The sequence below is a fragment of the Gasterosteus aculeatus genome, chromosome 7, assembly GCF_964276395.1.
Source record: "Gasterosteus aculeatus chromosome 7, fGasAcu3.hap1.1, whole genome shotgun sequence".
In the NCBI taxonomy this organism is placed as follows: domain Eukaryota; kingdom Metazoa; phylum Chordata; class Actinopteri; order Perciformes; family Gasterosteidae; genus Gasterosteus; species Gasterosteus aculeatus.
The window spans coordinates 11,484,417-11,509,629 of NC_135694.1; the positions used below are offsets into that span (position 1 = coordinate 11,484,417).

Consider the following 25,213-nt stretch of genomic DNA (forward strand, 5'->3'; position numbering starts at 1 on the left):
TGTACAATTTAAATTCAATTTCTACAACCAAGTTGCCATATATTTTATTTTTAGAAATAAAAAGGGGTCAGAGTAAAGGTGATAAGTCAATGTTCCTCGGCAATGAACTACATTTAGGACATTTCATAGTTTCTATACCATTTCTTAATTTCTGTATTATAAATAATATTCAGGGCTGAAAATAAAAGTTTTAACCTTCACGGCAATTGACGCATTTCAAATCTCGTGTTTGCGCCCCAAACATCATCCTCGTAGGAGTTTTCGCACAGGTTGCGGATCGATTATTAATGCCTGCAGCGGCACACAGGTGCATGATCGATGGGGAGCATTCATCACTCCATTACACCGCACTCGCGGCGCAAGTTTGTTTTATAAAATGGCGGCGGAAGCGTCTAAACAGGTATGAAATGTTTCCGTTACTGGATAAACTTTACAAACGCGCTTGTTGTCGGTAACACCGAAGCCGCGTTCCGTCTCCCGCGGCGCTGCAGCGACAGTTCGAACGCGTCTCCGGCATTTTGACTTGATTTAAACGCACTTGAGGAAGCGCTGCGACAGCCGTCGAGTTTGGCGTCAGCGGCAAGTGCGCCCGAGGAGAGTCCCGGTAGATGTGGTGCTGCTGCTGCTGCTCCACAACCGGCCCGCTTCTCCACCCGAGTTCACCTCATGCGTTGGTCCCGGCGAATGAGCTCACGCCGGTGCCGTTTGTGTGCCCCCCCGGAACTGCGCTGAGGAGGCAGGGAGGCGAGGGCGGCGTCACAGCATCACCATGGACCGCTGCGTGCGGAGGATACCTGCAGCCCACCTGTAGCATCGGCCGGCGGCGACATGGCGAACCCGGCCTGCGGTACCCAGGGGCGGAGAGACGCCCGCGGCGGTAGGTCACATCGACGGCGCCTGACTGGACTCGCTGTGTAACGTTAGTTTTCACGTGTATTCCCGCACGCGCTGCTGCTCCGCCGGCGTGCCCCCCCCCCCCCCCCCGCCGCCGACGTCACAGCTCACGCCAAACTGCGTTTATAAATGAATTTCAATGAAAAATATTTCATTCACAGACTTTTTTTTTTTTTTTTTACTTTTGAGGAACTTAATTCGAAAATAATGTATTTTACTTACAGTGAATACCAAGCTGCACGTGCTCACATATTTAAAAAATGTGTTTGTAAGACCGTCAAAAACATGAGCAATGCCATAATGTATTGTTGATATTTTCAAACTATAAGCAGCTGAACTGGCGTACAATCCCAGGCCGCTCGTCATGTGCCCCGTATTATAAGCATCACACCACAGATTCCATTCTTTGGCCTCCGAGTCGCCCTTTAAAAATGTGCATTGCCTCTCTGCCCAAACGGACGACCACTTCCTTTTGGAAAACCAGCCATTTTGCCACATGTTACGTTTGAAAGTACTACTAGTAATTACAATATGAAGACTCGCAGAACAAGACTATCGCGTGTGTGTGTGTGTGTGTGTGTGTGTGTGCGCTCATTCGGGTGACAACGACAAGAACATGCACGTCTGAATTGGTGTGGCCTCCCGGTACACCACTAAAACGGTTTAATGTGTCATTAAACCCAACGAGCGACGTTGCTTTTTACTTTTACATATTTGAAGCAGGTTTTCAGCGGCGCGTGGGGATAATAACAGTGATGACTTTCCACAGAGCCTGACTTCATTTCCACAGTGGCACAGGAACAACCTGTTGCTTTGTTGTGGGACAAAGTCTGCGTGACTACTTGCAGGTCAGGGTTTAGAGGTTGGGTAAGTATGTGGCTTTGTGTCAACCATCTGGGTGAAATGTTACAGACCCGGGTCACTTTGAAGTCATTTTATTTTCGATTTTAGTAACCTATTCATTTGGCCCGGGGTGTATTTGATTTCAAGAGCACAGGCAGAGTTTTCCTGTTGAGTCACCTCCACATACATCTGCATCAACCGTCGCTTGCAGTGAACCCGGAGGAGTACGGGTGTCTTTTTGTTCATGAGGCACTAACTGACCCCGTAGCTTTAGCTTAGCTTCCCAGCTGGTGTTCACGTTACAGCACTGACTCCAGTTACAGCCGGTGAGATTAGCTTTCACCTCCAAAGGCCTCCACACCCAGATCCTCTGATGCGTAACATTGTATTTCGCAGAGCTGATATTGATGATTGGTTTGTTTTTCTCTATTGGTTGTCACTCTGATTGGCAGCGATTATAAAACAATAAATTAAGCCGTTCTTTCATGTTCTGTCAGTCAGTGCTGAACTAATTGTAGAGCACAGAGCAGAGTGTTTTGGGTGACTAAATATGAGAGTCTGAAATAAGAGTGATGCGGTAAGTAGGCAGATCTCCTTTCAGCAGATTAGTCCACAGTTTACCACATTTTGGGGAATCTTTTGGTTGAAATGGAACACGATATTAAGGAGTTGTTGTTTGTAATCACCTAAAATAAGAGTTGTTGTGTTTAGCTGTTTACATCTCCATCAAAAGCTCCCTACAGTTATATAACCTTTACTCATTGTAGTATATGAAGTACTTCAAGAAACTGTATAACAATCCAACTAATTTAATGTCCTATTCTGTTTGAAGGTGTGTCTGGAGAAGTCATAGTGGAGAACGGCTGGAATGTGACGGAGCCGACTGCCTCTGACCTCCACGACGGCACCAACCATCACTGCCACAAACACATCACCACCCTGCAGAAGGAGCCTGTCCTGCCCAGTTACAGGCCGTCCTGCTCCTCCACCCCCATCTACTACTGCAGCCCCCAGAAGAGCCAAGCAGACCTGAGCCAGGACAGCCACAGCTTGACCTCCCAGGACTCGGGTATCCCAACTCTGGAGATCAACCCTGCAGAGACCGTCCTCCACGGCCACCATCGGCCAGGTGACGGAGGCTTCCTCCCGGACTCCAGTTCCTACTCCCCTGCCACACTGACTTTAGATGATGATTCCTCTGATGGCAACGCCATCCGGAAATCCTCCACCTTCCCCCGCAGCGGGTACGACTCCATCCGCCTCTTTAGCCCTGCCCTCCGACTATCCGCAACCGCGGGGACGGGTCTCGGAGGCGGAGGTCTGAACCGAAGTGATGACATCTCTGTGTGCAGCGTGTCGAGCATGAGCACCGAGCTCTCGGTCTCCAACGAAGACATCCTGGATCTCACAGTCACCTCCGACTCCAGCGCCATTGTTACCATGGAGACCGATGACAGTAATTTCTCCGACGTGACGCTGTCATCGGAGAGAGACCTATGGAGCCCAGTAGGTGCGCATCCGAGGTTCGTTGGCACGCAGCAGGAAGAGGACGGCAGGCAGAAGAAGATGGGTCCTCTGGCGAGCTTGTTCAACAGGTACGTTCAGAAGGACATTTTATTTGGACACTTGTCCAGCTTGAGTTAATTGCACGGTTCTTGACAGCATCAGTCCTTATTTTTTACTCTGCTCCACTCATTGAATCGGTTGGTCGAACTGGGCTTCAATCAAGAAAGAGATGTCATGTTTTCTTTTGTGACCAAAAATCTATTTTAGATGAAGGACCATTGGGTCATAAATATTATTGATCTATTCTCTATTGTTTGATGCAGCTCCCCCTTATTTAACATAATGTTAGTTATGTATTTAATGCAACACATCGCAAAGTATTTGGATAAAATACGTCTTACTCTATTATAAATGTTGGCAAAGTGCACAGTAGGTTAGGTTGCTGAAAGCTGATATAAACATTGTTTTATGTAGTGCTGATTAATACTAGGAATAATTTCTGAAACTAGGGAAAATCCTACATTTTGTTATATATCTGTCACGTGTTGAGGTGCTTGCATCTATATGCAGCATTGTAGCTCAGCCTCGTTCTGTGCTTGCTGTCATCACACACTTTTTGTCTCCGAGGGCTTATCGATGCCTCACTGAAGACGACATTGCTCAAAGCTACTTTACAAACCTCGCCCAGCACTCCTGCGTAGTGCAGCTCACTTACAATGTGCATAACAACACGCTGACTAGAACGCAGCGGCGAAGCTGCTGGGCTCCCCGCGCTCCACGTGGTTGCTGATTGGCCCACAGGAAGGCTGCATCATGCTGCTGCGCTGTCTGCAAAGATGACACTGAGGCGCTGCTTCTCATTTCTGTTGGTGTGCGAGCGGCTCCTTCCTCTTGCGTCCGCACACACACACACACACGCGCGCACACACTTGCGGTGCTGCAGCAGCGCTGCCCCACACAAGCTTTAGACTGCTTCTGCCAATGTGACCGTCTGTGGACGCAACTGATGAGGCTGGTGAGCCCATCTCGAGCTGCTCTCCAGCTTACTGTATTCCCTTGATTCTCGGTTAGGTTTCTTTAGTATGTTATAGGTCGATTAGATCTAAAGGTAAGAAATCAGCACCCTTTTGTTAATTGGTTAATTGACTCCGTCGGAGTAGACACTGACCGGAATTGGGTAAAGTTATCATGAATCTTTTTTTTTTTTTTAATATTTTTAATTTATTTTGAAGGGACTGTTTCAAAGGGCTGTCAAGAGGATCTTGTTAAAGGTGAATGAGAATAAACACTGTAAGAAACCAGCCGCGCTGCACTTTACCTTCACTAAATACTGACAAATCAAATGTTGGAATCCTAAGAGTATTTGACAGCAGAGCATCGGGGTCTCAGGTCAACCTATTGAAAGTCATTAGCAGTTTGTATTTAGCTATTGAGACCAAGAGATTAAAGGCAAATTCACAGGATTTTGCAGCAGCATATATGTAATAAGGGCAAGAGTCAAAGATCAAAAACATGTTTTATGAATAAGCGGTAATAAAACTGCTACAATTATGATTGATTTCGCGCAGCAGAGCGTTCTGCAGAGGCTGTGGCACTGACGGAGGCCGCTGACGGAGGAGGTCTGGCACCACCTTGGAGTTCAGCAGCTGGTCCGGAGCTCCTTGAAGTGGCTCTGAAGCAGTTTGATTCAGGCTCTGTGTCCGTGATCACATGGGGCATTAATCAGCCGGGAAGCTTTACTTTTCCTCTCACTGCCCCGTCACATTCCATTGAGGCCTGGATTTACCCTTCAATGAGCATGATGAGAAGTTTTACAGCGCCTTGTCAAACTTGTAGTTTTTGGACCAATCTACTGGTAAAACCTTCTGTATCCCGACACCTACTGTGATGACACGGTTGTATTGTGTGTAATTGAACATGGTTCGAGGTTTCATTTCAGGTTTTAAGACATCCAGAGTACCTGCAGCCTATAGTAATATAATGGCATGTCAGAACCTGGTTATTACATATTAATTGTAATTAAAAGTACAAGCCGATTGGTGCATAATTTTACGGGGCCACTGCATGATCACATACGACTCCTCTGGCTTTCCCTTCTGACCAAAAGCTAAGCTTGATCTTCTGGTCAGCGTAGTGGATCTGAGATGAAGCCGTGATGGTGATCCGTCATGCTTCAGCGGGCCGCGCCTCCCAGTTATCTCACCGCAAAGTTACTCATTCCCTCGGTGGCCTTCAGACTCCGTCCCCTCCTCCCCACAGCCATGGCCGCTCATTGCCTGTTCCTCCACAATCCGTGAGAACCCCCGCCCTCTCCTCTCGCTAACTAAAGCTATGGAAGGCTCGGGCATTAATTGCTTCAGTTCTCGCTCTCTTAACTTCTTTGAGCGCTTCACCTCCAGGTTCCTGGTTGTTACACTGAGGACGCAACGTAAGGGACGTAAAATCCCTGGAGACTCGAACCTGAGCGGTGCAAAGTCTCGACCAGGATGCAAAACCCAAACAAGCTCAACCGGAGCCGTTCAGTCTGCCGTGTTGAATGTTAGGACTTTTTTACTTGATGTCGTGCGCTCTTTGATATGCAGCATTGTTTTGTGGAGGCTCACCATGTTGCAGCATAGTTCAAAGCCTGCTTTTACACTTCATTCTCTGTGTGGATGTGTTTGGATGATGTATATTAAGTCAAAAATGTATAAATCTGGGTATATCTTTTTCAAAATCACACATTTGAACTGCACTGCTCATGATTCATTCTGCCGTTGGACTCTTAACTTGTTAATCTCGGAAAAACTAGTTTAACACGTTAAAACTAGTTCAACAGTGTTTTTCTAGACCATGTCCAATGGTCTGTAAGATCCGGATCATGTCTAACCACACCGATGAAGACTGGAGAAGAAAAGGCTTGTAAGCAGACTGATTTACGATCTTGTCCTTTTTTGTCAAACTCTTGGATCAGATTTTGTATATTTTTATCCTCCCTTCAATTCTGCTGCTTTGTTCTTTTTTTTATTTTCTCCAGCACTGGTGGGGTGATTAATCACAGCAAATATCCACGTATTACCCGACCTGTTCCCTTAACAGCTCTGTGTGAGTGTTCAGTGAAACGTGATGCATTCGAGTGTAATAAATAAAATAAGAAATGGCGTATGAATGGCCTGAATGAAGCCGTGACTGCTGCGGAGTTTTCTGGTTTATCAATGAACATTCTACAAAACGGGCATCTTTTACAATTACTTAGTGAAACTTCTTAAGTGCAATTTTGCACATTTGAATTGAATTGAATTTTTTTTTATTATTTGGCATTGTCTCCATTCTGCTAACTGGTTTTAACTTCTTTGCACTCTGCAAACAAGCAGCTCCATGACCAATGTCACCAACCTAGTAGACCGTCAAAAATGTGAGTTGTTGTATTTTTGATAATTTCACCCAAAAACTGACCACTTCAGTCCTGACTAATGGTATCGTAAGAAACTAATGTATCCCACGCAGAGTTCAGCTGTCAACAAGTCTTTAGTGAGAACATCAGAAGGCCACACATCTCTATGAAACGTGATGGACGCCTGCAGCTGCGTCTGCTCGGTGCTCTGAAGCGTGCTTCCTGTCCTAAACGGACAATGTGGAAGTAAAAAAAAAAAAAAAGGGCAAACTGTCAGATTCGTCCAACTGGGACAACTTGTATAGTCAGACCTCTTGTCCACCTCTCCAGGGCCCACTGGGTTAGAACCGCGTGGTGTCAACATGTTTTGTTTAATGTTGCATCTAACAAATATTCTCCCATAGACGGACGGCTCAGAATCATTACGGCTAGCCGAGGTCATTGTCCTCCAGATGAGATGCTACCTGGACGACCAGCGGGATATGAAGTCTTTGTTACAGCCCGTTGTGTCTCCCGGCCCGGTCACCATCAGCTCTGTTCACTTTGCTTCATGTCACAGCCGGGCAGGTGGCACCATTCAGGCTTCTGATGAAAGCGGACCGCTCGGGGACGACTGCGCGCTGATGGATGAATGAAAGAGAAATATGGCTAAATGAGGCGGCGTCAGAGGACTGCTTTTCTCTGCATTTAAACAGAGGATGGATGGAGACGGTATTCCTCAATGGGAGCAGCAAAGAAGCCATTTTATATCACACTTTTAGCAGCAATAGTTATCGCCCCGGTCATGGGTTTAATGTCTGGTGTTATTAGTCCTCGGGCCGTGCTCAGCCTGCCAGCTCCCGTGGCGTCTTAGGGGGAAAAGATGCTCTTAAATCCTCAGGCTTCTCGTGTGAGCTGATCTCAGCAGCGAGGCACAAACACACACGCTTCACACGCACACGCTTCACACAGCTCTCCGGGGGCCCACACAGGGACCCAGTGAAGACCGGCTCTGCGTTCTACGTTTTGCTCTTATGACCTCCTTTTGTTGCGATCTAATTCCCGTTTCGTTGGTCTCTCAGGAGCCTGTTTGCCAGGAGGGTGAGGGACAGTCATCCAGCGGAGCACAGGGATCCCGGCTGGAAGCTGTTTGGAAAAATCCCGCCACGAGACGGCCCCATTAAGGACCCGAAGAGCATACAGAAGGTAGAATCGTTCACGTCTGGGGACAAAGACCGAAGTTGTGTTTAGTGGCTATTTCCTACCAACCAACTTGTTCATTCTGATTGTTAAAGGTGTGTTCTACTCAGCCTAAGAGCTCTCATCGCACCAGAAGTCCTTTTTCCTTTTAGTTTATGTGAGTTTTGGGAAGCATTTTGTGAATTTCTGTTTAAATTTGCGCTGCGACGGGCAACTTCATATTCCTTGCTTTGGAGTGCAATTGCGCAGTCTATGAAATTCACTTTAGTGTATTGCACTAAAGCTGCGTCCATCTCTCTTTCAGACACATTTTCTTATTGGGGCTCGTCCGTTATTTTTTTAAAGATCTTCTATGGTTTAAGTATTCTGAATATCACACAAAAAACCGTAACAACAACTTAAAAATTGGCCATACCTTACTTTTGGTCTTACTGTTCAGAGAGCAGCTGAAGCGGCGCTCTGCAGCGTTTTGTGTTGTATGTTCAAGTAGATATTCGTTGCATGAAGCAACAATAGGGCTGTTTGTTGCTTCTCACAGGTCATTTATTCTCAGTCCATGGCTGTCCTGACTGATGGCACAGCTCACTACTGACTGGTACAGACTGGACAATGCTTTTTTTCACTTTCCTTAGCCTCCTCATCTATAACACACTTTCTAATTCTACTTTAATGTATCTTTTCTTTAAATTCCGTCTTTTACAAGTTTTTCAATAACATTCGGTTTGTAAAACACTTGCTTTACGGCACTATTCACCTTACCCAGTAGCAGTTGGGAAAAAGAACATGATGTGGAAGCCTGTTGTCCTTCCATCTACGCTGGGCTCTTTGGTGAGATGACGAGCTGTGTTTTCAAGCCTTTTCTTGACTCTGACGTTGTGTATGTGTATATATGTGCGTATTTGTGTGAGTGTGTTGCCTTGGTTATTGTTCAGCTGCTATGAGCCACACATCTGTTTGAGAACACTGAATCAGGTTCAACATTCTGATCTACAGCACTTTAGTCTGGGGACTCCAATGTGTCCGGAGGCCTCTGTACAATGTGTGGTCACCGCTAAAGAGAGCAATTATTCTGTTAGCTGCTGAGCTTCTGGTCGAAGTCTCAGTGTGTTGCAGCCGACGTACGTCTGAGTTACTAAGATTTGGGAGTGGGGCTTCATTGAGTTTGGATTTTTTTAAACTTTAAGTCACAACTGATTTTAGACTTAACTAGAATAAATTGGGGATTTGCCAATGTTTGTGCTACGTTTTACATCCTGCCATAAAACATTTCTGAAGTTGACCATTGGGTTTATTGTAATGAGAAGAATTGAACATTTAAATCTTGGAGATTTAAATCATCAATTCAAATAATAGTCTACATCAATTCTGCTGCAAAAGTCATTTTTGTATCCGATGGGTGAGACATGAAAAGGAAAACCAATATGAAGTCTCTCAGTGAGGCGCTGGTTCACCCTGAGCCTCCAGAACGGCTTCAATGCTCTTTGGCATGATTATTATAGTTTGGGGAATGTTGGATTTCTTCAAATAAATCATTTTGATCATTAAGCCCCTACTGGTTTGCCATTGGTATATGCAGCACCAGAAGGAAACTGCAGGCAATGAGCCGCAACCTTTTTATAGGCTCGCTGTGGAAGACGTGCTTTAGACGTGCTAAAGTTCTCAGAGCCCTGAAGCTTCACCTCTACTCAACGTGTCACGTTTCCAAACTGCACCAAATTCCTGGGTTCCTCAGCAATACCCCCCCCAGGTGTGAAGGCAAGGCAAGACAAGCTTATTTGTATACAAGATTTACACAATGCGGCAATTCAATGTGCTTCAGATGAAACCATTAAAAGCATCAAAATATATAATATAAATGTTTAATTTGAAAACAATTAGGAACATTTATTGATACATTAAAAGCAGACATTAAAACAATAAACAAGCTAAAAAATATAGTTGCAGTCTATAAAACAATTCGTAGTAAATTGCAGAAATGTAGGAAAAGGCCAGTTTAAGGTTCCCAGAATTTCCTTTTTATCCCGGTTTCATTCTGACTCTGGAAACCGGAAGGCCAGACGACCTGAGGGGTCGGGATGGTTTGTAAGGTAGCAGCGGGTCAGACACGTAACCATTCGGTGATTTATAAACCAACAGCAGGATTTTAAAGTAAATTATTTGTTGGGCAGGAAGCCAGTGGAAAGACCTCTAAACTGGAGTGATGTGATCCACTCCAGCATCCATTAGCTGTAGCGTTCTGACTGACATCTAGTTTTTGATTAGTTCATTGCATTTATCTGAAATTATAAGAGCAGCAACATCACAGCAGTACAGGGTTGTTATTGTCATTATTTAGCCAGGGATGATTTATTGTAGAGTGTTATTGCACTGGGCAGGAATGACCTCCTGTATCGGTCCTTGTGACAGCAGAGCTGAAGGAGTCTGTTGGAGAACGTGCTCCGCTGTCCCTGTTGCAGGTGGTGGGGGGGTGGTCAGGATTATCCAATATGGATAACGGTTTCTTCAGGGACCTCCCCTCCAACACCTTTTCCAAGCTGTCCTGTTTGCAGCCAATGGTGGAACCGGCCTTCTTAACAAGTTTGTTAAGTCTGTTGGTGTCACTGGCTCCAATGCTGCTCCCCCAGCAGACCACGGCGAAGTACAAAGCACTGGCCACAACATCCCCTTCCGGTAGACGGCGTTGATGTTGGTCTTCCAGTTCAGTCTGTTGTCGATGGAGATACCCAGGTACTTGTAGTCCGACCATGGCCACCTCCTCTCCCAGAACCCTCAGCGGTAGCGGAGCCGTCGACTTCCTCCCGAAGTCGACCCCCATCTCTTTGGTCTTGGCCACGTTCAGGAGCAGGTGATTTCTGCCCGCCGACACCACAAAGTCCTCCACTACTGCCCTGTACTCCTCCTCCCGTCCATCCCTTATACACCCTACCACTGCAGAGTCATCAGAGAATTTCTGCAGAAAGTGAAGTGAAGATTTCACCTGTGGCCTGAGGCGGGCCAAGACCAGCCTCTCCAGCACCTTCATCACATGGGATGTGAGGGCGACCGGTCGATAGTCATTAAGGCCAGATGGAGTCGTCTTCTTGGGGACCGGAACCAGGCACGACGTCTTCCACAGCACCGGGACCTTCTGCTGCTTCAGGCTCAGGTTGAAGAGGGGTTGAAGGACCTCAGCCAGCTGGAAAGCACAGGTCAACAGGACCCTGGGGCTGATGCCATCAGGTCCTGCAGCCTTGCGTTGGTGGAGTCTCCTCAACTGTCTCCGAACCTGGTCAGTCGTCACCGAGAGGTGGGGGTGGGGGGGGGGTCAGTGGGGGAAGGGCCCTTTGAAGTGGCCTCACAGTCCATGCCGCTCACCAGGGGAGATAGAGGGGGGAGGGAGGAAGGCAGCAGAGGTGTGGGGGGGTGGAGGAGCCCTTTGAAGTTGGGGGCTCTGTGTCCATGCAGCTCACCAGAGGGGACCGGGGGGAGGGGGGGAAGTCAGCTGAGGTGTTTGGGAGGTGAGGTGTGAGGACGAGACAGATGAGGGCTGTGAGCTGAACCTGTTGGAGAAGCAGTTCAGCTCGTTTGCCGTCTCCAGGGAGCCCCCTGGTTGACACTGTCTTCCCTTGAAGCCTGAGATCTCTTTCATGCCGGACTACACCTCCCTCACGTTGTTCTGCTGGAGTTTGGCCTCGAGCTTCCTCCTGCAGGAGTTCTTACACTCCCTGATCTTCACCTTCAGGTCGCGCTGAACTCTCAGTTCCTCCCTGTCCCCAGACTTGAAAGCTGCTTTCTTCTTGTTAAGAAGCTCTTTCAGGTCCCTGGTAATCCGCGACTTGTTTTTGGGGAAGCAGCGGACAGTCCTGATGGAACGGTGGTGTGTTCACAGAACTTGATGTATTCTGTGATGCAGTCAGTTAAGTTGTTTAATGTCCTCCCCATGTGGTCCACACAGCACATTCCAGTCTGTGGACTCAAAGCAGTCCTGCAGTGCCTCCTTAGCCTCCTGTGACCATCTCCTCACAGTCCTGGTGGTCACAGGCTGCCTCTGCACCAGAGGAACACACATCAGGTTGTGATCCGACCTGCCAAGCGGGGGAAGGGCGGTAGATGAGAAAGAAGCAGTGTTTTTCGTTGCTTGGATTCCTGACCGAGCGATTCTGCTTTATGGAACTGGTGTCCAGCTTCTTTCTTTCTAATCGCCGATGACAGTTGATCATGTGCAGCTAGCAGATTCTTTGTAGCGTAAATAAGCTGGTACATGGTACAATGACATATGATTAGGTGGATAGATATCTGTGCTCGCTGATAAACAATCCAGCATTTTGTTTTGCTGTCTCAGACATTATTGATTAACTATTGCTTTTTGAAGATGCAATAGCTTTACTTAGCCAAGGATGACAATCACAGAATACTAAGACAAGTTCTAAAGTAAATCAAATCACGTACAAGGCTGTGAGACAACCATGAGACTGATAATCATCCAATAACATGGGGAGAAATCCTCCCAGAGCACAAGCTTGTAACTCTGTATCAGCACCATGGAGGATGATCCGTTACTCTGGGATTGATTAGAGCGCCTGCCAGGACACTGCAGAGCGCAGAGCGCCCTCGGTTCAGCGATGGTGACTAATAACATACGCTGTTGCTTACTTGCATTTGCAATAGACCCGATGCAGAGCTGCTCACTGGGACTGTATCATGTTGCTGCTGCTGCTGCATCGTCTCCAGTGAGGCGTGTGCGTCCCTCCCATTGCAGCTTGACTACCCCTCTTCCCTCCTTTTTGATCTCCTCCTCTTCATCTTCTTGCTCCTGGGTGTCTCGTTGCCAGGAGTGAGCAAACCCCCCCCCCCATCCTCTCAGGAGCAGCAATGACGCTGGGCTGAGGTTTTGTAAGAGGAACCCCCACCGGAGGACTGGCCGGCTGTAAGAACAGCAGCGTTCATGGTGAGTGAGCATTTCTCGCCGCAATGCCGGCGACCCCGCGTGTGTCTCCGCGGGTTCGGCGGCATCAGAGGGCATAAGCGGTCGGGAAGAGGGAAGAGGGAAGAGGGAAGCGGAGGAGGAGGAGGAGGAGAAGGGCTGCTGCTGCTGCTGCTGCTGCTCGAGTTTCAGATAATAGCCTCCTCTGCTCGCCGGGTCTCCGTGCTTCGTAGGGGGAGCGGTTTGATGATGAGTCGGGGATGTCTCTAGAAAGATGAACACGTTTTTATGTGTCCCGAACGTGTTGAAGGACGCGATGCCCGCTCTGGAGATGACCGGTCTTTATTGCACGTAACTTGATGTAATGTCCACAAACTTGGTACAACAAACGCACGTGCAGCAGCGCCTTTGGGGGAGGGGGGGGGGGCAAGAAAAGTGTCGAGGGATTTCATCCTGCTGTTCTCCGTTCTCCCCGATGCAGTTAAAGAGCCTCAGGGCTCAGTTGACAGCTGAGTCAGCAGGTTTTTTTCCGCTCTCCGGTGAAGCATGCTTCGATGAAGGATAGAAAGCACTTGGATTGTATCCCAGCGTTTGTCACCGTGGTTCCAATATTGTCAGTTTTCCTCACTTTGTCTCTACAAAGCCTGATCATTGCGGCCTCCGTAACACAGTGTGTTTACATGATGGTATAATTTGAATCTTTACTTAGTCAGACTATGCTATCTTTCGGGGGGAGGTGCTATTATCCCAATATACATGGCAGTGAATAAATCTAATCATTGGCGAAAGGCATGTCATATCCGATACGATAGGTGGCGCTGCTTTCATTACAACTAGTTGTGATGCAGCCATTTCTGCTTGACCGCTTCACCACTACCAACAACAACCACCAACAACAACATCAACATTACGAGTAAGATGGCGAACGGAGAGCAAGGTGAAGCTACATCCCTCTACTATTTTTGCATGATGTTAATATGAGTACAGCGAATGCGAATGGCGCTATTGGCTGATTTGATAACGGAGAGAAGACGCGGTCGGGATCTCAAGCATGCGCAAAGACGCAGTCCAGTTCCTTATCCGATTCACCGTTACATGCCGCAATAGTCGAACTATGAACTGGATCGGATCGAGTTATCCAGGGGTGTTAGTCGGATCGTAGTCGGACCGCACATAGTCGGACAAAGGTGTTTACATGAAACGGATAATTCGATTTCAGTCCGACTAAGCCAGTTATTCGAATCATGTAACCACGCTGACCGACTCCTCGGCTTCCCTGTGGTGACGGTAATTCAGCTTTCAGTGTGCCAACCCGACTACTCGTTAAGTCATTTATTAATTGCCGCATGGCCTCCTAAATAGGTGCGGTGTTTCCACTATAGGAGCGGAGGTCTCTGGTGAGCCTGCCCTTCAGTCGCTGCCAGACGAACACACACATGATTGCAAAGGTACAATGCTGCCTAGGAGGAGCTTTACCGGCAATAGTAGTAGCCAGGTTATTTCTTTCTTTTTTCTTCCGTTGTTGCTCCTGTTGTTGTTTTTTTTGTTTTTTTTTTAGACTGAAGAAACTTTCATATCATGACATACACTCAAAGTACTTGAGTATACAAGTGTAAAACTTTGTAGGGCCACCTGGCGTGAGGCTGTGTGCAGGCAGATCTGTACCAGAAAACTACTTCCTGGTGTACATATTTTTAAAGGCCATAAGCAGCCAGCATGAATGCCAAGGACCCGAGAGCCCCTCCACCACAACCAGAGAACTGAGAGCCAATGTGACAAAGCCCGTTGCCCTGGCGGCACGTTGTCATGGGATCCAATGTCGATTCCAGAAACTTAAAGCCTTCACACCAAGACAGTAACGTTTTATCCTAGACGTGAATGCATGGAAGGGGTTTCTGAACACTTTCTTTTCATGTCATCCTTTTGAGGAAAGACTCCGAGCATCTGTCACAGGCACGCATTACACATTTGTTTATTCAAAGTAAACTATGAACCAAGCTTCCCGATCTGTGTGCATCAGTGTGCTCGTTTGAAGCTTAGTAGCCCAACAGCAGTATTACTCTGTTGAAAGTAATCGTGCATTCATTTAGTCGGATTTATCTGTTTAAATCTTCAGGGGGAGCTGAGTGAGGTGAGTCTCCAGTAGGACTGGTTGCTGGGGGCCAGAGGAATGTCCTGTAACCTGGTTGGCCTTCACAGGATTCTGCTCTACTGTTATTGTTTTAGCTAATCATTTTTCTGGGGTCTCACCCGGACATGTTCAAAATACAACTGAAATATATGACTATAATTCATGCAGGCTTTTTGTTTTTTATATCCTTCTTTTTTGTATTTTCTGCCTTCCTGAATCCAATAGATTGACCTTTTTTATTTGTCTCCAAGGTTCTAGTGCAACAGACAGTAACATAGAGGCCGATTTTATAATAGAAACAGTCATGCACACTATCCTGTTGTGTCTGTATTGTGGCCTGTGCTCATCAATGTGAACACATCCGTGGCAGTGCAGTGTTAAGCTGATTGGCCTGCATTATTAACCACCTCAACGCACACTGGAGGCCTTTTTGGACACACAGTGGAGTGTGTGTGTATGTGCTCATATTGCACATGGCTTATTACTGTAACTTAACCTAATGAGCTAGAGGGACAATTTAACAGTTTCCTCAGAAGGTCTTCTCTCAACGGTTTGTGTGCTACTGCCTCCTTAATTCAGGATAGAAAGTCAGAGCGCCTATCACGCACACACAACCCGTATGTCAGTTGATACCTGGCACTGGGTTAAACTGCTCTGAGGTTGTAACAGGCTGAATGGAAAATGCTCTGAGGCCAGAGGAGTATTGTCACAAGGTCCTCCAGATATTTCTCAGTGGTTCTGTGCGACTTTATGTACACCTACAAGTCCCCTATTCTATTTGTTTTGATTGTCATATGCGTTCTTTACCTCTCCCCCATACCCATTTTGTGTGTGTGTGTGTTTAAATTTTGTTATTAAAACTCTTCTGTCGTCAGGAATATGAAACAAAGAGTAGCAGAGCTGGACCTGGCAACTCGACGTCTCCCAGGCATGGTGTAAGGAAAAACCTGGACTTTGAGCCGCTCTCCACCACAGCACTTATACTGGAGGACCGGCCTGCGTATGTAAACACGTGCACACACACACACACACACACACACACACTCTTCAATCGGTGAGATGGCGGACTATCCCACATTCTTCCTTCCGTCTCTCTGCCAGTTTACTTATCAGACAATAAAGCCCAGTCTGTTGCCTTCCAATCTTTTTATCTTCCCCTCGTTCCATCTTCATTAGCCTTCCTTCCTCTGTCATTAGACTCCTTCGGCATTGTTCCATTGTCTCTGTTTGTATCACAGACGGTAAACGAGAGGTGCTGCTGAAAGTTTAATGGACTCCCTCTGCATGGCTCCATTACTTTTTCTTTTTAGCATAGAGACAGACCGACAGACTTCGCAACCTTGTAGTGCTGCTCGGCCACAAGCTTAGCACTTCCGTTTAGGCAACATGGCGAATGACTGCAAGGGTGTAATTTAGCCTGATTTCCTGTGTGTACACAAGACTGTTTATTTTGTCACACCATGACTGGCAAAACTCGAGTTCCGCTGCTGCGTGCAGCCTCCCACCTCTTTGATTCTTTACTGTCACCCCCTGCTGGTAAAAGTCATCCAGAAAGGCGCAGGTACTTTATATTGTAATTTGTATGTGCTTTGGGCTGAGTGAAAATAGACTGTACTTCAATCTATTTTTGAAAAGACCGATGATGAGTATTTTTTTATTATGGTGCAATTATGACAAAGCATTCCATGCTGAGATTTAAAATCCTGTAGCAGAAAACCACCTTGAATCCCACAAACTTCTACCAACAATAAAGCTGCCAAAGCAAGACGTGCAGGTTGGTGATGTTTGCAGATCAGAGCAAATACTAAACTAGTTCAACCCATTTCACTTACTTACATTCTCTAAAGCTTTCATCTAATACTTGGAGTTTATAGCTTTTAAAAGCTTTTAAAGCTAGAAAATAAAATTTCTGTTCATTCAATTTTTTTTGTAATGTTTCTGTTTGACAAAACGTATTAGTGGTTCTGACGCTTTCACTGATGAACTTCAGCACAATAAGACTTAGAATGTAGACTTTTACATTTATATTCTAAATCAACATTTGAATTCTTCTCTTTTTTGCTTGTGAGTTCATGATTCATACACCTAAGTCTGCTCAGTTGTGGATAACTAATAATTCCTCTACTTGTAGAAAAAGACATAAATGTTGTCACGTCCAAATATCCACGAACCTGCTTTTTTTCAGCACTCATCAAACACTTTCAAAGCTTTGCTCAAAAGGCGGAATGGGCCCTCGAGATGCAATGTGAATGTAATCTGCATCAGAGCTGACCCTGTGTTACAAGCCTGCTCCTCATGGATAATACAAGCAAAAACTTAATGCATTTCCTCTGCTTGATGTATGCGCATTCCAGTAATCTTCCCGCCAAGCCAGCCGAAGAGGCCCAGAAGCACCGACAGCAGTATGAGGAGATGGTGGCCCAGGCCAAGAAGAGAGGTGAGCTCACGTGGCATCAAGGTTCCTGTGTTGAAGCTTGGAACACTACTACTGGCAACTGACCTTGACTATGGGCACAGAGCTTTCCACCTCCTTTTCTTAAAGTCCCCTCTATTTTGTATCCGCCCAACTCTCCCCACTACCCTTTGTGTAGAGTTAAAGGAGGCTCAGAAGAGAAAGAAGCAGCTGGAGGACCGCTGTAAGCTGGAGGAGAGCATTGGCACCGCCGCCCAGATCTGGAACCTGGAGATCTTGCCCAACTGGAGTACAACGTGAGTACAAACGAGTCAGCAGCCAACTGTCGGAGAGACGTTGCGTTCACACCAAACTTAGATTACAGTAGGATTACATACAAAGTCTCTGCACAGATGCAATGACAATGGAGCGAGGCGAATGTGCAATGGTGTGTTTTTCACGTCGAGTTCGTGGCGAAGTCTACACAATTTCAGGCGAAGTCACGTTCTAAAACGCACAAGTACAAGTTGAAATATTTCAACTTTGGCGTCAAAATCTCATGACGCTGCAGCGCAATAGCTTATCAGGGTGGAAAACTTCCCCATCGTCACTTACGTCCTGCAGACCGCTGCCGAATGAGATACAATGAAGGATAAATGGATTATAACGTCAGCTGTGTGATTACCACAAGCTGTATGATGCATCCTCGTATCTATATTGCGACCGGTCCAGGAAAGACCTCGCACAGGATACAAGCATATGCACCTTTTTTACATCATCTCGTTATAGTACATTATAGAGTAGGGTAATTGTATTGTTTAACACACTGCTACTCAATATTAAGTAATATTGCAGGACGTTTGCTCAATAATAACATGGATAAAACTTGGTGTGAACGCACCATAACGGCGAGCATCATGTCCCGCTGGAAGCGGCAGTCATCCAGACGCAGTTCCTGAAGTCTGTGAAATTCACCGAGCTGTCTGCCCCTCCGGTTGCTTTTTTGTACCAAAAGATGGCGGTGTTCGCTGGGAGGTGTTCCGAGCGTGAGTAGGACCTCCTCGACTGGTCTCTAGTGTGCTAAAATGTTTGTTTTTCTCCCCACATTTAATTTCCCGTAGGTGCACATCTCGACGGGTGAGAGACCTCTGGTGGCAGGGCATCCCCCCCAGCGTAAGAGGCAAAGTGTGGAGCCTGGCTGTGGGCAATGACCTCAACATCACACATGGTTTGTGTGTGTGTGTGTGTCCTCTGCACTGTTATCTGACTGTTTACACCAGCATGTAGCCGCAACCTCCACACACACACACACACACACACACGCACACGGAGAAGACTATTGATAACCAGATGGACCAATGGAGTACTTAATTTGATACACTCCATTGGTATGAGAGGTACCTCGTGATACTGGGTTATTTCGGTTGATACGTTAAAGGTAGCAGACAGATACAAAGGCCTAGCGAAGACACACATTGACATGGAGCATGACCCATTCCCTCGCCTACATGTTAAAGCTGAACGAGCACAAAACTTCAAAAGTGTCCATGCTTCCGTAAGCAGCAGCTCAGTGTCTGTATTCTCCCATTTAAATTGAAGTAGCTTTATACTGCTGACAATGCTACTACTTTTTGACATTTCATCACTAATGAGCTGGAGAAATACAATTTACTGACTTTGAGAACTATTTACACTATTACACATTAGTGCATGTTCGCTAAAGCTATAATCTGGTAGTGCATTAAATCATAACATTTATGTTTCAACTGTACAATTACAAACACTGCTTGAGAAACGTTGCTTATTTCTCGCAAGCCAATGGATGAGCAAAGATTTATTAAGACAGACGCTGTGAGAACAATGTGTTTTTGGAACATTTGAGCATGTAAACATGTTCTAGTAGAACTCAAAATAGCCAACCTGAAACTGATTATATGGCACTGTCCTCCTCCCTTTCTCTCATATGTTGATGGTGCTGTGGCGTGTCCCTGCAGAGCTGTACAGTATCTGTCTGTCCCGGGCGAAAGAGAAGTGGAGATGCACGCCGACACATTCTGTAGAGGCTGAACCTGAAGGTAGAGACATAACCGATTGCCTCGGTCCGTCTGGACTAAGAACATTCATAAGAAGATGTCATATTCAACTTTAAACCAACCATGTTTTTAAGATCCATCCTGTTGTCTTTAGTAATGGTTTGCTCTGCCTTCCAGGTCCCGGTTCGTCAGATCGGGAGTCGAGTCTGGAGCTGATCAAACTGGACATCTCGAGGACCTTCCCCCATCTGTGCATCTTCCAGCAGGTCTGTGAGAAAGGCTCAGCCTGTTGAGAAAATGTCTCATTATGCTTTTTTATACAATGTTACCCTTGGCTAGTGCCAAGGAAAGCATAGTGACATTAGCGTGATGATAATGTATCAAAGTCAATCTGACACCAAACCTTCTGGGACAGGGTGTGTGTGTGAGGGTATTCTGTCCCATTGTCTTCATTATTTCTTTGTCAATTGTCAGGGCGGGCCATATCATGATGTGCTGCACAGCATTCTGGGAGCATACACTTGTTACCGGCCAGACGTTGGCTACGTAAGTCGCACGCACACACATAGCATGACATCCTGCTGTGAAACAGAAACACATTTTATGGTTTAAAAAAAAAAAAAATGTATTCACATTGTGTTCTACTGCCGCATGGCTTCACATGGACTCGGAAAGTAGTTTAACATGAACTAATACAGGTCTTCGTGCACTTTTTACACATGGTCTATCTCTGACCACGTGACCAATTTTATTTATTTATTTTATGTAGCCCCTACTTGGTTACAAATGACACAACAAACACCGGGATCTCGCACCGGCATTGTCTATAATTATATAGATATCCAACGTTTGACTTTGTTCTTTATGAGCTGCATGTTCCACTTTCCACTGAGTGTGTGCTGTCATTTAATTACATTACATTACAGGTCATTCAGCTGACGCTTTTATCCAAAGTGACTTGCATTACATTTGTAACCCATGGCTTTTTACATTATTGCCCGGGGAGCAATTAGGGGTTAGGTGTCTTGCTCAGGGACACTTCGACATGGGGCGACCGGGACTCGAACCACCAACCTTGTGGTTCCCAGCGCGCCCTCTGTACCCCTGCGCCCCGACAACTCACAACGACCCGTTTAATGATTGTCTCATTTTACATTTATTGCATACTCCAAAAGACATTATTTTAAACCTTTTTATTTAATTGTGAGTCTTTTTGTGAGTTTGGCTTGTCTTTTCCTGATGTTTGACTAATATATTTCTGATATGTTTGATAAATATCTTTTCAGATATTTTACTATTCATTTTTCTATGAATGTGGGGGCTGTAAACATAAACTGGAAAAGCTAACCAGACCATAAAGTCCCCGGAACAAGTGATTTAAATTTGATTGGATACAAACATCCTGCTGCTTTATTAATCTTTCATGTTAAATAGACTGTGACATAAATAATGTTACATGATTTATTGGTATATTTTACTAATGTTAAATTAGTATTTGACCCAAGGAATTTGGGATATTTTTCAGAAACTTCTCAAACTATTTGACTAATATTTTGGCTATTTGGGGCAAACATTTCCCCCATATTTTAGTGACGTTTTATACTTTTTCAGGTATTGTGTTCTAGCTATGAGTATTGACAATCTTAACATTAACAGACCACATGCCCTTGATTCATCCACAGGAATGGATCAAACTAGGCCAGTGTTGAATTCACAGTAGCCACTTCCTCTGAAGTTCCACGTGCCTCATAAAGCCTCTCACCTCTTTATCCACCCTCTGTGAAACTTGTCCAGTTAGCCAGTAGCGTTAAAAAGGAGCCGCTGTGCTCTTATAATGAAGCCATGTTTGCACCTCCGTCATTCTTCAAAGCCACATGGTTTCTTAGAGGTGCTGCGGTCTGCCTCGCTGCTCCTCACAGCAGCAACACGTTGTGTGTGTTCTGGTACAAATGACTGTCACTTCCTGCACTGACCCCAACCCCTTTGCTGCTCCACACACGTATGCATTCGCCTCTGTGCAGTTATTTCTACTTTGTCTGCATCAACATTTTAAATATCCATCCTGAAGCTCAGCTGCTTATCATTGTAGATTAGTTTAAATCAGATTTAGGGCGCAGTGCAAAATTAACCTCTAGCAGGTGTTAACTTTTTTCCCTCTGCCGAGTGGGAGTATAAGTTTCATAATAACACTTTTTTTTTTCTTCTTACAAACCCCCTGTAAAAGCAGTTGTATTTTTGCTTCGTGTGTGTGTGTGTTTAGGTGCAGGGGATGTCGTTCATCGCAGCAGTGCTAATCCTGAACCTTGACACAGCAGACGCTTTTATAGCTTTTGCCAACCTGCTCAACAAGCCCTGTCAGATGGCCTTCTTCAGAGTCGACCACAGCCTTGTCAGTATACACACACACACAAAATGTGCATAGAAACTCACACGTTGCACTTGATGTTTTGAATCAGTAGAACCTGTTGCTTGTACGGTTTGTGATGGGCACACTAATTATTATTATTGTCTCTTTTTGAAGGTTATTCTTTTGTGCTTAGTTTATTTAATTTATCTTATTATATTGTATATAATGTGTATCTTTTTATTCTATTTTCTTCCCTGTACATGCTGCTGTGATACCAACATTTCCCTCTTGAGGGATCAATAAAGTATCAATCTAACTATCTAATACAAATAGTTAGGTATTTAAACGCCATCTTTTTTTTTTACGCATATGTGCAATAAGTGTTGGTGGTAAATGTCCTCTATTGAAGTAAACATTGGTGTTTAGACCTCCAGGCATCTGAAGCGAACGTGCAATGCATCCTGGTACGTGTGGGCACTGCCGGCACACTCGGCGAGAGCAGCCACTGGACCCTTCGGGTTCTGTCGATACAGCACGCACCAGGGAATTTATTGAGTCAATGAAATGCATTTACTAACCAAACATTGCGTTCCACGTTGCAAATAGGGCTGAAATGAACTGATTTCTATTGGAACGGTTCAACAGTCACAAATATATTGAGATTAAAATCTAAGGGCAGCTGAGCAAGGAATAAAGCAAATATTTACATCAATGTCATGTTGGTCAATGGTGCTTTGTGAAGCATGGCAGCATAAACTGAAACTTGAATACAAAGTCATCGTCCATTAGACACAATCCTGGTTTCTCACTTTATATAAATCCATTTTCCCCTCTTTCTGCAGATGTTGACTTACTTTGCTGCATTTGAAGTGTTCTTTGAAGAAAACCTACCAAAGCTCTTTGCACATTTTCGGAAAAACAGCCTGACGCCCGACATTTATTTGATCGACTGGTGAGTTTAGAACCCCCCCCCACCCCTCCACTTTCTGCACATTGCTTCTTGTTTCCATCCCTCTTGATTGCGTGTCTGTGTGATGCTGAATGCCCGTCCAGGATCTTTACCTTGTACAGCAAGTCGCTGCCGCTGGACCTGGCGTGCCGGGTGTGGGACGTGTTCTGCAGAGACAGCGAGGAGTTCCTGTTCCGCACGGGGCTGGGGCTGCTGCGTCTCTACCAGGACGCCCTGACCACCATGGACTTCATCCACATGGCTCAGTTCCTCACCCGCCTGCCCGACTTCATCCCCGCCGAGCAGCTCTTCCAGCACATTGCTGCCGTTCACATGACTAGCCGCAACAGGAAGTGGGCGCAGGTAGGACAATGCAGCTTTTCAACTTTTCTGGGTTTTAGGTTACGTTTACGTTCTTTCTCTTTTTAACTGCACCTCCCTCCATCTCCCCAGGTCCTGCAGACGTTACAGAAAGATCCGGAGCGAGGAAGCCCGGTGCTGAAGCGCTGAGTCTGCACACGTTACTGGACTGAGCCAGGACTCTAGAGGGGGATCGGGGTGGGGTGGAGAAAGGAATATGAGGCCTTATTTATCCCCCTCTATCCCTTCTGAAGACTGTATCACACACTCTCACATTCAGCAGGAGGATCAAGAGGAAACCACAGCGACACCACTCTCAGATTGGAAGCCAACCATCTTTCTCCACTTCTCCGATATCGATAAGTACCAGTCAGGGAAAGTGACCGTGATGTCGTGAAATGGAGCTCCAGAGTCCGACATGTGAATGGCAGCGTGAAGTGGAACTTCAGCTGGTGTCTCTGTATCTCATTCTATTTCTTGCAGCTTTTTTTCCCCTCCGAACTTTAGTCATTCCTTCAGTTAGATTTTGTCCTTGTCTGCTTTTCGTTTGTGTGTTTTGTTTAGTTGTTGCAGACTTTTTTTTTTTCCTATCCTGTCCATGAACTTGTAAAATGATTTTTCACGGTTCGTTTATGTCGATGAAACTGGAGTGAAGGATGCTGCTGTCACACAGACCTCCCTTAATGTTAGCGGTACTGTTAGCGCAGTGGGATGTCTTTCGAGCAAATTTATTTAATATTTATCAAAAGGACACAAATGAAGCGTTGTTTCTTAGCCTCTGTCCCGTCCATCATACACTTGATGTGAATAAACGCGTACACTAGAGGATGTGATGGTAGTCGACATGCACTGCAGGCGCTCTGATCAGAGGGCACTTGACAATCGGCTGCTCGGTCTGCGTCTGGCCGAGCGTTACCTCTAGCTAGCACTGTCTTTTTTTTTCTACAGAATCTGTCTTTACAGACTGGTTCTTCATCCTTGCAAATGGTCAATTTCAGCCTTTTTTAGCCCCGTTTTGTGGACCGCTTTTCGTTCCAGAGATAAAAAGTAATTTGGTTTTGTTTTTTTAGATCTCACACATCTGTCCGCGGTCAGTCAGCCCTTTGGGTGTAACCGTCGTGAGGCGAGCTCTGTGGCAGCGTGTCGGCCCCTGCCATGATTAATGTGTCTTGCTGACTGGCAGTGGGCGGGGCCAGTATTCTTATTACTGTTGGTTCGGGTTTTATTACCAGCATTGTTTTGATCAGTCAACACAGTTTGTACACAGTACTTTTGGATCATTGGCTAACAGTATATTTTATCTCATGAATTTCAAACTTTATACATTGTTTTTGTTTTCCTCCATTCCCCCTTGCACCTCTTCTCCCCTTGTCATTTTTTTCTTTTTACTTAAAATGGCCCTTAGATGCGGCCGTTGTTGAGCCCATAAGGGAATTTGCACAGACCGACTCATTATGAGACATAAGTTTAAAAGTGCAGACGTATATTGTGATGCTGACCTTGTGCACAGAGGACTTGTGCCCTTCACTATCGTTGCCTATTTGACCTCTCTGGTCCCCAGCGAGACCACATCAGGCGTTGTTAAAGCCCTGGACCCCGGACGCACTACAACACATGTTCTGGGTAGGAAAACCAAAGTAACAGGAAGCCCGTTGGGTTAATGCCTGCAAACACACATCAGCGTCGCACCACAGAACACTTTCTCATCTCACACACACACACACAGTGCAGACACGAAGTCCCCCACCCACCCCAGTGTGGTGACACGCTGCAATAAAGCTTTTTGCACACATATATGTAAGCCTTTGAGTTGTGCATTGCATCATCACTTGTCTTCACTTGTAGGTTTAAAAAAGGGTTTTCATTTTAGTTTTCATAGTGTCATAGTAGTCACCGAGAAAGTTGCAGTGTGTGTGCTTTATGTGCATGTGTTTAGTGGCATTTGCAGATTTAAATTTGTTTGTTACTTGTTAGTTGTTGCATTAAAGGCTGGCCCTTCCAGCTCCACCAACACTACCTACTTCCCATCTCTCTCTCACACACACACACACACACAGCTGTATGATCCACAGTTGCCAGAAACCACATTCAACCAATTTGAATAAAAATGTAATATGCTGTTTTTTTTTTTTAATTATTATTTTACTGAAGAGACCTGTTGTCCTGTAACATGCAACTTAATCTCACTTGAACTGTATATAAACAGTGGTTTTATTAAAATAAAGAGATATAAATATTCAACCTGGAGCAGTGGGTTGTTTGGCCTATTACTCCCACAGGTTTATTATTATATGATAAACATG

The 25,213-nt window shown here is 45.6% G+C and overlaps 1 protein-coding gene across 2 annotated transcripts; it reads left to right on the plus strand.

Moving 5' to 3' along the window:
- Positions 1-301: 301 nt before the first annotated feature.
- Positions 302-25,151, plus strand: tbc1d14 (TBC1 domain family, member 14). Of its 2 annotated transcripts, none has more exons than XM_078105718.1 (14): positions 302-877; positions 2,570-3,332; positions 7,678-7,801; positions 15,705-15,829; positions 17,184-17,266; positions 17,421-17,538; positions 18,343-18,449; positions 19,216-19,296; positions 19,432-19,520; positions 19,729-19,800; positions 21,515-21,643; positions 22,444-22,553; positions 22,655-22,913; positions 23,004-25,151. In XM_078105718.1, the coding sequence occupies exons 1-14, from the start codon at positions 829-831 to the stop codon at positions 23,058-23,060; spliced, it is 2,166 nt and encodes a 721-aa protein (XP_077961844.1). In that variant the 5' UTR covers positions 302-828; the 3' UTR covers positions 23,061-25,151. The 2 variants fall into 2 exon arrangements, with proteins under 2 accessions (XP_077961844.1, XP_077961845.1); XM_078105719.1 differs by having other exon boundaries at positions 328-400.
- The last annotated feature ends 62 nt before the right edge of the window (positions 25,152-25,213 follow it).